The sequence below is a fragment of the Nelusetta ayraudi genome, unplaced genomic scaffold (assembly GCF_046127955.1).
Source record: "Nelusetta ayraudi isolate G7.1 ecotype Tasmania unplaced genomic scaffold, CSIRO-AGI_Nayr_v1 ptg000026l, whole genome shotgun sequence".
Taxonomy (NCBI): Eukaryota; Metazoa; Chordata; class Actinopteri; order Tetraodontiformes; family Monacanthidae; genus Nelusetta; species Nelusetta ayraudi.
This window is the reverse complement of record NW_027466076.1, coordinates 10353258-10365148: the sequence shown is the minus strand read 5'-3', so window position 1 is coordinate 10365148 and position 11891 is coordinate 10353258. Positions and strand designations below refer to the sequence as shown.

Genomic DNA, 11891 nt, shown 5'->3' with positions numbered 1-11891 from the left:
ATTTAGTCGCACACAACTGTGAGCTTCACACGCAGCCTGAGGATATATGAACGCAGGCGCCTGAAAAACTGACCAACTGGAAGGACATGTGGGTTGTTGTCTCCCCCCACTCCCCCCCCTCCACCTGTCTCTGTCCCCCGCACGGTGGATTTCCATCATGACAAACGCTAGACGCTGTATTAAATAACATCAGGGGCGCTGCTGCTCCCGATGATGCTCATGTGGCCTCCGGGTGCGCGGAGGAGAGGAGGAGGCAAGTGCGTTTGAGGAAAAAACAAAAATAATCCAGGACCGGAACATTTCAATGATCATCACCCGCATCTCGTTCCGTGGGGGGGGAAACAACAACAACAACAACAACAGCAACAGCAGCAACAATAACGCGAGGAATGAAAATCTCACCTCGGAGCAGCGCAGCGGAGAAATCGGCGCGTGCAGGTTGAGAGCGAAGGGGCGAGATGGTGACGCTCCTCGGCCGTCACAGCCTGGGGAGGAGGAGGAGTGGGTGGGGGAGTGGAGATGGAGGAGGAAGAGGAGGAGGAGGAGGAGTGGGTGGGGGAGTGGAGATGGAGGAGGAGGAGGAGGAGGAGTGGGTGGGGGAGTGGAGATGGAGGAGGAAGAGGAGGAGGAGGAGGAGGAGGAGGAGTGGGTGGGGGAGTGGAGATGGAGGAGGAAGAGGAAGAGGAGGAGGAGGAGTGGGTGGGGGAGTGGAGATGGAGGAGGAAGAGGAGGAGGAGGGGTGGAATGGGATGGATCCTGCTTTTATGGCCGGACTGGGGGAGGGGCGGGAGGTTGTGTGACCCCCCCCCCCCCCCCCCCCCAGGAGGTGGGAGGTGATGGAGGAGGAGTCTTCCTGTTGCTGTGAGGAGGGGGCACAGACACTCACGTCTCTGTGTTGTGACTTTACAGAGGGATCCTTGAAACATGATCATGGGCTGCTGCTGCTGCTGCTGCTGCTGCTGCTGCTGCTGCTGCTGCAACACGGGCTCGTTCCCGTTCACGGAGGAGTTCAGTTCATTTTTACAAACCCTTGCTCATCCTTGCCCCTGCACAACTGGCTGCCGTTTGCACGTCTGCTCTTGTTTGTTTGTCGTACATAGATTTAAGTGACTATTTCTTGTAATTACAATCCGTGAAATGCATCCATTCGATTCTATTATACATATTATTACAACTGTAGGTATATATTATCAACCTTGTGTGATACCTGGGTTGCTGTCCCTCATTGGGAACCTGAGCTGCCCTCAAAAGTCACTTCACAATCTGGTGGCATTTGCATGGAAATACAGGCAGCAAATGTGATCCTTAGCTGCTGCTAAACGTATTAGCGTGACTGGTGTTTTAATAATAAAAAAGTGGGATAAAAACAGTGCTTTTAACTCTTAGCTCTTAGCTTTGTGTTTCTGCTCTCAGGCTGCAGTAAAACCTCGCAGCGCATCGCAACCACCCATGGCATGCAAATAGCCTCAAGTTTTCTTCCGGCAGATTCAACTGATGGTTCGAAAGAAAAAAATCTTCCTTTTTTTTTTTGGAAACAGCCTCCCTTTAAAAACAACAACAACAACAACAACAACAACAACAACAACAACAACAACAACAACATTTATATGGTCAAAGGAAGAAAATGAATTTGCGGTGACTCAAAACCTATTACCCAAGTGAGTTAGAGTAGACAGAGGAAAAAATGAAAAAGTTTCACTTTTATGATGTCATAGTCCAAAACACCACTGCAACAACAAGAACAACAACAGTAGTAGCAGTAGTAGCAGTTGTATGACACAAAGAGTCTCTCTTGTTAAGGGCTTTGTGAGAGTTGTATTTCATGTGTTGATTTTGGAATCATAGTTCTTTCCTTATTTTCCCAATTACTGAGCCGAAAGCTACATTGTGATACTTTACGCAGTTTGTCCACAAGGTGGCGGTGTACCATTTTTCTTCGCTACTGTGTACAATTTGGGATCGTAGAAGAAGGCAGAGGAGGAAGAAGAAGGAACAACGTGTGCGGCGGTGCGGTGTCTGTCGCCTCCGGTTGTTATTGAACAGTTTGTACATGAAAAGTTGATTGATTACCTGATTGATTGATACATCGGTCGATCGACTACCCAGGTGCCTTCCGTGTGCCAGCGAGCTTTGTGCAAGGAGACATGTCGGACGAAATGCTAGCCTCTCTGGTAATGTTCCAAATTTTAACTCGTCTAACTAACTTGGTGACTTACGCTTTGAACGAATTGAAAACTTTTTGAGTAATGAAAAAACAAATAAATAATCAAAAATCAAAAAGGCTGTCTAGATAAACGCTTAGCCACCGTTGCTAATGCTAGCAGCACAGAGCGTAAATACATGCAGATGGCGGTACTAGATCGACTCTGAAGCCTGAGCGTGCCATGTTTTCACGCCACACGGTAGCTTTGCCCTCAACTTTTTGATGTTCGATTGTCGGAGGGATTTGTTGGCAAAAATCGATGTTGCGAATGGGAGCAAGATTTTATTTACACATTCAGTGTGGCAACTAGCAACTCCGGTGCTTGCTACTTATACTCGTCTTTTCTTCTTCTCTTTGTCCTCCTAATGAATAACTACGAAAACAACTGCGGTCTAGGTCCCCCCCCCAAAACTGGATATCACAGCTTGGACCATGACCACTGTTGCGACTCTCACAGTCTTTCGTGTTTTTGTGCTTTGCAGGGAGTCGAGGGGTCGGTGGCGGCCGCGAATGCTCTGTCTCACCCTGCAGACGCCTACGGAAATGATGTAAGTGGACATCAACGCATCCTTTGGTCTGTAGCTCCCAAAGTGTGTGTGTGTGTGTGTGTCTGTAGCTCCCAAAGTGTGTGTGTGTGTGTGTGTGTGTGTGTGTGTGTGTGTGTGTGTGTGTGTGTGTGTGTGTGTGTGTGGACATCAACGCATCCTTTGGTCTGTAGCTCCCAAAGTGTGTGTGTGTGTGTGTGTGTGTGTGTGTGTGTGTGTGTGTGTGTGTGTGTGTGTGTGTGTGTGTGTGTGTGTGTGTGTGTGTGTACATCAACGCATCCTTTGGTCTGTAGCTCCCAAAGTGTGTGTGTGTGTGTGTCCAATTATTTCATTGATATGCCACCTTGATTCTTAGTCGCATGCTCGACTTCTTAGAAGATGCTCTTTCCAGATGTGCGCGTTGCGCTTGTGCTCGAACTGCCAGCGACTTCACTGTGCTCAACCTTGCGTCTCTTTTCTCCCTCAGCCGCGGCTTGAAGCCATGTGGGCGATGAAGGCCTTCAATCACGCGGAGATTTACTTCAACGTAAGAACCTTAACGTGCTCCGACTTTTAAATACAAATACAAACAGCCGCAATGCAACGCATCGCCCGCCTGATCATCTCTGTCTAAACCCACAAAGTCAAGCTGCGTTGATGGTTTTTGGCAATGTGGAAAATGTGACGTGATTTATTGGCAAACGCTTAAAAGTACAGCGGGTAAAATGTGGCCAATGTAGCTTTTAAATTTTAGATTGCAGCGCCCATTTGCTCTCCCGTCCCCTCCTGAGCTTGCCGGTGAACTACGGTGGGCTGCACACACAAACCTGGATACCTCGCCCACCGTCTTCTTTGTTGGTTTATTTGAAGTTGCTAGTGCTCACCCTAAATATGAAACGCGCTGTCGGGCAAGCTGTATTGTCCACAACAGCTTCCTTAGAAATATGGCAGTGCAAGATGGCAGCTAACTGGGTGCATGACCCTTGCTCTATCTAATATTCTTATATTTGAATAAGGACTATGTTCTATGGGTATTGGAAAACCAAAATTCTTTTATTGTACTGTGAGTATACACTTTGATATATTTACGGGCAATATATTAAGCTTGAACACATATAAAAATATTAAATCAGGCCAAATTTTACACATTGGACCTTAAATATACTCCCCATAGATATGTTTGTGGAAACTTATATTTGGTGTCCAATAAAAAGTTATGGACATAGAGTACAGGGGGCTCGCGCCAGCACTGTGTCTGGCAGTGTGAGAAAAAAAACATCATTATTATGGCTGCCTTGTGTGACCAAGAGTTCAAGTTTTGCAACCTACGGAAACAAATGGTTGCACCGTGACTTTTGATTGCGAAGACCACCGTAGTGCATGCATGAGCGCACTGCACCTTTGTGCTAGAGTCTTGAGTGATGTTCAGATTTCAAAAACATTAGCGAGCCTTGTGAATTGAAAATGCTTAGCGTGATGAAAATGTGACCTCTTTCAGCTGATTTCATCAGTCGATCCCAAGTTCCTGAAGCTGACCAAGCAGGACGACCAGATCTACTCTTCCTTCAGGGAAACCTTCAAAGATCTTGACGTCAAGCTGCTGAAATCAGGCGACCTGAAATCTGACAAAGCCAAAGAGGTCGGTGAAAATAGATATTCTAGATATTTAAAGCGCATAGCGTCGACTTGCAAATTATGAATATGATTTAAATTATGTAATGAATGCAAACTCCGCATGTAAGGTGTGTGTGTGTGTGTGTGTGTGTGTGTGTGTGTGTGTGTGTGTGTGTGTGTGTGTGTGTGTGTGTGTGTGTGTGTGTGTGTGTGTGTGTGTGTGTGTCTTGTGCAGTTCTTTTGCAGGACCCAGAATTCAATCATTTCAATAATTGATTTACTGGACATGATAGAAAGTGGGCTGGCGATTTTCTTTTTGTGGAATAAATTCTGGGTCGCGATTTCATGACAAGGAAAAAAAATGTGGGTCCTTAAATTCAGCTCGCCGACGAATGGTTCAGTTTGTAGAGACACTGAAGTGTTTCTGTCTGGCAGATTTGGCGTCCTTTCTGTAACCAGTTTGAAAACATCGTCGAGGATTACAACTACGGCACGCTGCTTCGCCTGGACTGCACAAAGGATTACACAGAGGAAAACACAATATTTGGTAGGTCGCTGTCCCTCAGCAGGAACCATTTCTGCAAATCCACTTCAAAGTGTCTAATGTTTGCCTTTCTTTCAGCCACCAGGGTTCAGTTCTTTGCCGTTGAAATCGCCCGAAACCGAGAAGGCCACAACGACGGCGTGTTCACATCCAAGCCTTCCAAGAGTTAGCTTGTTCAGAGCATAACGGGGTTCTGCAGAAAATCACTTTTTAAGCTATTGGGCTGTCCTGAGGGCATTTGTTTAAAGGAGACATCCAATAGTTCTGTTATTTGTGTGTGTGGAGACTTGCACACATTTTGTATTTAAAGTTTTAATGTGCCAATAACAATATTTGTTTATTTTCCAACAACTGCGGGGATGCATTTGTTTGTCTGTAAGTAAGGAACAACAAATAAAGTCCTGTTTAAACCGGTGTTTATCAAAAGAAAAACATTGAACTATTTAAATCAAAGTGTATCATTGATTTTATTGTGTCGAAATAGCACAATCAGTGCAGAGCAGAAAGAAAAGACCATGGGCCCCAGTGCAGACCAAAATCAAATCCAAAATGTGTCTGCACTCGTCATGTGCACTTTCTCCAGGTCCACACCACTCACCCATTTTATGTGCGTGAGCTATGGATTTTTTGCTCTTTTATCTTGTTTCATGCTAAGCTATCATAGAACACTCATCCTGGTGAGGTTTGGACAAATGTGAGTTGTGAACCACTTTCCAGTTGAAAAATCAATCAAGTGTGTAGTGCATCTCTTTTGGTGCGTTTGGGACGCGATGATTCTGCGCTCTTTCAGCTTTCAGATTCGTATGCCAAATAGAAAAGGGATGGCTTTTTTACTTTCAGCTAAATTGAAGCATATGGTGGAGTGACAACCTGATTTTCAAAAATGTATTCCTGACATATTCAATTCTCCTATTTGGTTTTTAAAACAGTCATCCCATTGAGTTTCAGGCAAATCTGAGTCCTCACCCGACTTTGTTTTGTGATCAATCTTGTCTGCAGTTTGGTGTTTTGTGTTGCGTTGGTTTGGGTCAGATCTCTCAGTGTTGCCTATCTGGACTGGACTGCCATTCTTGAGGACAGTTCTCCCTTGGGATACCATGTCTCATTGAGATTTTCATGTTAAATAAAGGTCAAAAAAAGCAAGTGTATATAATATGCTGCTCTTTGAAGCGGTTTTAGTGTCTTTTTTTCTTCTTCCCCTTGTCCGGTCTGGCCATGATGTCAAGCAGAAATGTGTCCGAATGTCTTCATGATGGCTGACAGATTTTATTCTCAAAGGTAGAATTTGTGACCCGAGGGTGTGAATCCCACGGGTCGGTTCAGGAACTACCTGTTGAGTGGTTGTATTATATTTTTTTTTTTATAGATGAGTGATCTTCTGGCCATGACAGGACCGGGGAAGGAAAGGGAGTGAAAAAGAGAGTAGAACGGGGATGTAAGTGAGTGGCTAGAGGAGAGAGAGAGAACAACTGGCAACAATATAACAGGTATTATGTAAAAAACAACATCAATTTGCATAGTTAATTATCTAATAATGAACTAATTCAGATAATGAACATATTAACTCATCAAGAAAAAGAATTAAGATAAATACACGTACAAAAAATAAGATAACCATCTTTAAGTAAGACAATAAACTATGCGAATGTGTGCATGCACATGAGTTTGCAGATGTGCGTGTATGGGTGTGCGAGTGCACCTGGGTGTGTCGGTCTGTGTATGAATGCATGTGCATGTGGAATTGTGTGGGTGTGGGTGTACCTGAAGGTGTGTGTGAGTGCGCCACTGGAAGGAAGCTGCTGGTTAGTGTAGCCGCCTGGCCACACGGCACAACCCCCGCAAAGACGGTCGGGAAGAGGTCGAGAGCAGGAAGCCCCCCCCGGCCAGAGGGCACCTGCCCCGCCAAGAGCCAGGCCAAGACGGCAGGGAGGCAGAAAGTGAGAAACAACTGGTCGTTGTGATGGCACTACAATTCTACAATTGCATAATTTCATTCAGCAGATGCTTTTATCCAAACCAACATACAAAACGAGCGAGAATTTAGATTGGAATAAAATAAACCTTAGTTAGTGGAACCACATCGTGCTTCAGGTTTGATTGGCAGAATAATTGCCAGGTTTTTGTTTGTTTCTTCATCTTCATCTTCATCAGCTTCTGTTTGCTGCAGTGTGAGCACATTCCTGTTGACTTCATTGACCTGATGATGACACTTGGCGTTTGTCACATGATGATTTGAAGGTGTGTTGCTACTGGCTCACTTCTTTTCTTCAAATCATTGTCTCACACTTATGTGTGTGTCACTAAGTTTTTGTTTGGCTCAATTACTGTTAAGGCGGCAAATCAGTGTTGGTGCAGCATGGAGGATGCCTCTGGAGCTCCTCCTTGTGTTAAACAACCCATTTTTCTTTTTTTGGTGGGTGATTTAAATATTAAATTGAAAAAAACGAACAAACAACTGTTTGATGATTTTGTCTTCTCTGTTTTTTCTCTCTTTGTATTTTGCCTCACTGACTAACTCCTTGTTTTGATCTCAACATGTCTTTGTTGAATTTGTCTCACTGCTGCCATCATGTCGTATCTCTCACTGTTTGTCACCTAATGCATGAAAGCTGCACTTGTGCAGTTGCTACATACTGACCTGTCTACCTCTGTGTGTTCAGCACTGCATTGTTATCAGTAGCATCTTGATGTTTGAGCTTTCATCGCGTGTCGCTTCCCCTTCATGCCGGAAACGATGCAGCGGTTTTGTGTCAACCAGATGCACAACAACGCCTCAAACAGCCTCAAGGTCAACAAACATTATTGGCTTCAAGAGTAGATTTTAATTCAGCAGGACAGTCAAAACAGTCTTCGTGTCTAAACAGAGGTCATTATCCAAACAGAGACAAAATACACATTCTCACTGCAGGTAATTTCACAGTTCAACTCAGTTTCAGTGCTTGGTTAGTTAGTCTTTCTTAACAGGCTTAGTCACTAAACGTTGGATCCTGATGCCACCCCTCATGTCTTTGCTGGTCACTGGCTGAAATAGAACCACACTGTAGATGGATTCATCATTGTCTGGGAAAACAGAGAAATAAGTCATTATTATATACTGCATGTTAAATTTGAGCTATTAAGCATCTTAACATTTTGTTACATAAAATAATAATTTTTATAAACAAAGAATCAGAAAACATGCAGATAAACCTAATAACACCATGCAAGTTTTAGTAGAGTGAAATCAATTAGATCAATTGTGATCATAGATATTTTATAATTGCGTAGAATTAATGGGGTGATTCAGAATTTGGATCATCATTGGAGACCATTTCATAGTTTGCAGAGTTGACGGGTGCTAGGCTAGTGCAAGTCAATGATTTCCTCCAGCCTGCCAGTAAAATCAGTCCTCCCCACTCCACAGTGGGTAAGACTAGTTTCTCAGCAGCGGCAGAGTTTTACTTTTCTCTGGTTAGTAGCGTAACGCCGAAAGGTAAGCAGAGAAGACCAATAATATCAGTCTGCCAATGTTGCAGGGTTAGGATGGCTACCACCAACTACAGGAAGTACAGCCACGCGCTACCTGCACATGAATCACTAGTCCCTCAAAATGCAATGTGATCATTGCTATGGAAGAGTAGTTGTATTTCCCCACATTGTTCCATCAACACAGACATTGACATCAGTCCTGCTCACCATCAGCAGCTGCTCCTGGTTTGAAGTTTCTCTTCTCAAGATAAACAGCTGCAAGAAGGACGAGGACACCTCCGACAGTCATCGCTACCACAGTCGCAGTCACAAAGTGTGGAGAAAAGACAAATGGCTCAGGTTCTTCTGGGTACCACCCGCAGGATTTAGTCACCCAAAGCAGATCCTGCTGTTGGCTGAAGTGGTTCCAGACAGTGCACACCAGCATTCCCGTCCTTTTGATGGGCAGCATAATGCTTCGTGACCCTGGACGACCTTGTTTGAGCTGCAGCAGTTCTCCATCCAGCGTGAGGTTGAAGTTCAGCGGGTTACCCTCAGCAGAGCAGGTGACGATCCTATTCTCTGCTGACTCGCACCACTGTGACAGGTCCACCCTGGACACAGCAGCTGCCAGAGACATTCAATCTCACTTCAATGTCTGTCTGCTGTAGATATTGTATCTCATCTTCTCTTCACCTACCTTGTATCTGGACATGCATGACTTCCCTCTGAATAGTTCCATTGTTTCCATGCCGCTCCAAGGTGTATTTTCCAGAGTGGGACGTCTTGGCACGTCCCAACATCAGTGTTCCATTGCTGAGGAACTTTGTTTCGTTGGTATATTTCATATACAGTGTGCCCGTGCCATTTATTGGGATTTCCAGAATTCTATCACTCTCATCTTTCTTCAGCATGATGCCTGATTTTGGTAAGTGGAAGAGCAGAAGCTGCCCAGATGCTCCTGAACATTCTGTCTGAGGTGGAGTGATTACAAAATTGCACTCAATGGAACCTAAAATGAGCAGTAAAATAAAGGAGTTGAGTAAAAGGATTACACACATAAAAGGATTGAGTTGGGCACGATGGAAAAACCTTTAGCCTGGGCTGAAGATGTCAGCACCATGAAGACGGCCAAGATGGAGATCATCTTTCATCTGTTCAAATACGGTGATGATGTTGAAATGACGACTCTGTGTTACAGAATTAAGTTGTTTTTTTAAAATCTGTAAATGAGCAACTCACCTGTTTCACTGACGCAGTGGACCCTCAAACTCCTCTTTTGTCCTCCTTCTCTTCTTGAGTGAAACTCGTCCAGGAAGTGGCCGTTAGTTCATTTGCAGCCCCAGAGGAGGCGGAGACTTCTTCTTCTCTTCCAGTCAGTGACGTTCTGCTGATGGTGATGATAGTGGTGGACGAGTTGGCAAGGAAATACTCCGTTAATGTCCGTTACTGTGCTCTGTTACTGTACTTGCGTAGGTTTTTCAGGTCCTTTGTACTTTTAGAAGTATTTATATTCTTGACGACTTTTTTCTTTTATTCAGTGACATTTTTAACATAAATCACTGAAGCAAGAATTTAGATTGGAACAACAACAACAACAATAATGATAATAATAATAATAATAATAATAATAATAATAATAATAATAATAAGAAACCTTAGTTAGTGGAACCACATCGTGCTTCAAGTTTTAATTGGCAGAATAATTGCCAGGTTTTCTTTTTGTTTCTTAACCTTCATCTTCGTCAGGTTTTGTTTGCTGCGGTCTGAGCACATTCCTGTTGACTTCACTGACTTGATGACTTATGACTCAGTGAGCCCTTGTTTTTACCAAAGTCACCTTCATCATCAAGTTTGACTGAGTACCTTCCTGTTGGCCTGTTGCATTGTTGACTTGATAACTTTTTGAATTGTTGACTTGATGACTTCACTGACCTGACGACTTGTGACTCGGTGAGCCCTTGTTTTTTACCAAAGTCACCTTCATCATCAACTTTGACTGAGTACCTTCCTGTTGGCTTGTTGCATTGTTGACTTGATAACTTGGGGACTTGAAGACTGGATGACTTGTTGACTTGATGACTTGTTGACTTGAAGACTGAGGACTTGTTGACTTGTTGACTTTCACTCCCTGCTGTATGTCAGGTGTTGTTCTCGCTGATGTTGCTGTCAGATCAAAACCTTGTGGCTGCGGCTGCTGTAGAAGTCAGAGAGTGGTGACCATCGCTGGAGGAAACTTGTAAAATTCACTTGTTGTCGCTTGTTAGAAACACACTTGGCCTTTGTCTCATGATGACTTGAAGGTGTGTTGCTACTGGCTCACTTCTTTTCTTCAAATCATTGTTTCGCACTTATGTGTGCGTCACTAAGTTTCTGTTTGGCTCAATTACTGTTTAGGCGGCGAATCAGGCATCAGTGTTCTCAGTATCTCATGTCGTATCTCTCACTGTTTGTCACCTAATGCATGAAAGCTGCACCTGTGCAGTTGCTACATACTGACCTGCCTACCTATGTGTGTTCAGCACTGCATTGTTATCAGTAGCATCTTGATGTTTGAGCTTTCATCGCGTGTCGCTTCCCCTTCATGCCGGAAACGATGCAGTGGTTTTGTGTCAACCAGATGCACAACAACACCTCAAACAGCCTCAAGGTCAACAAACATTATTGGCTTCAAGAGTAGATTTTAATTCAGCAGGACAGTCAAAACAGTCTTCGTGTCTAAACAGAGGTCATTATCCAAACAGAGACAAAATACACATTCTCACTGCAGGTACTTTCACATTTCAACTGAGTTTCAGTGCTAAGTGTTGTTCAGACAGAATACAGTTTAGTCTTTCTTAACAGGCTTATTCACTAAACGTTGGATCCTGATGCCACCCCTCATGTCTTTGCTGGTCACTGGCTGAAATAGAACCACACTGTAGATGGATTCATCATTGTAGTCTGGGAAAACAGAGAAATAAGTCATTATTATATACTGCATGTTAAATTTGAGCTATTAAGCATCTTAACAGTGGGTTACATAAACAACAAACAAACACTGAATAACACTTGGAGGTTTATGTTAATTGGAAATCGTTGTGCTAAATCCTGTCAAGTAAAATGTGACGTTTGCAGATGAGACCCACTTGGTTCTAATAAACAAAGAATGTGAAAACATGCAGAGAAAACTAGCAACACAATGCAAGTTTTAGTAGAGGGAAATAGAATAGATCAATTGTGATCATAGATATTTTATAATTGCGTAGAAGTAAAGGGGTGATTCAGAATTTGGATCATCATTGGAGACCATTTCTACACATTTCATCCAGTCTAATAGTTTTTGCAGAGTTGACGGGTGCTAGGCTAACTCAACTCAATGGTTTCCTCCAGCCTGCCAGTAAAATCAGTCCTCCCCACTCCACAGTGGGTAAGACTAGTTTCTCAGCAGCGGCAGAGTTTGACCTTTCTCTGGTTAGTTGCATAAAGCCGAAAGGTAAACAGAGGAGACCAATAATATCAGTCTGCCAATGTTCTAGGGTTAGGATGGCTACTACCAACTACAGGAAGTACAGCCACA

General features: G+C 43.7%; 2 protein-coding genes across 2 annotated transcripts; one reads left to right on the top strand and one right to left on the bottom strand.

Annotated features, from left to right (window-relative positions):
* Nucleotides 1-1962: 1962 nt before the first annotated feature.
* On the top strand, nucleotides 1963-6041 carry pbdc1 (polysaccharide biosynthesis domain containing 1). Its single transcript, XM_076029806.1, has 6 exons — nucleotides 1963-2171; nucleotides 2686-2751; nucleotides 3215-3274; nucleotides 4226-4366; nucleotides 4777-4888; nucleotides 4964-6041. The coding sequence occupies exons 1-6, from the start codon at nucleotides 2145-2147 to the stop codon at nucleotides 5053-5055; spliced, it is 498 nt and encodes a 165-aa protein (XP_075885921.1). The 5' UTR covers nucleotides 1963-2144; the 3' UTR covers nucleotides 5056-6041.
* A 1643-nt stretch (nucleotides 6042-7684) lies between these two features.
* Nucleotides 7685-9847, bottom strand: LOC142890608 (uncharacterized). The gene is made up of 5 exons (XM_076029804.1): nucleotides 9575-9847; nucleotides 9425-9486; nucleotides 9033-9344; nucleotides 8561-8959; nucleotides 7685-7945 (listed from the first exon to the last, which is right to left on the bottom strand). Exons 2-5 carry the CDS (start codon nucleotides 9477-9479, stop codon nucleotides 7833-7835), a joined length of 879 nt encoding a protein of 292 aa, XP_075885919.1. The 5' UTR covers nucleotides 9480-9486; nucleotides 9575-9847; the 3' UTR covers nucleotides 7685-7832.
* Between the last annotated feature and the right edge of the window lie 2044 nt (nucleotides 9848-11891).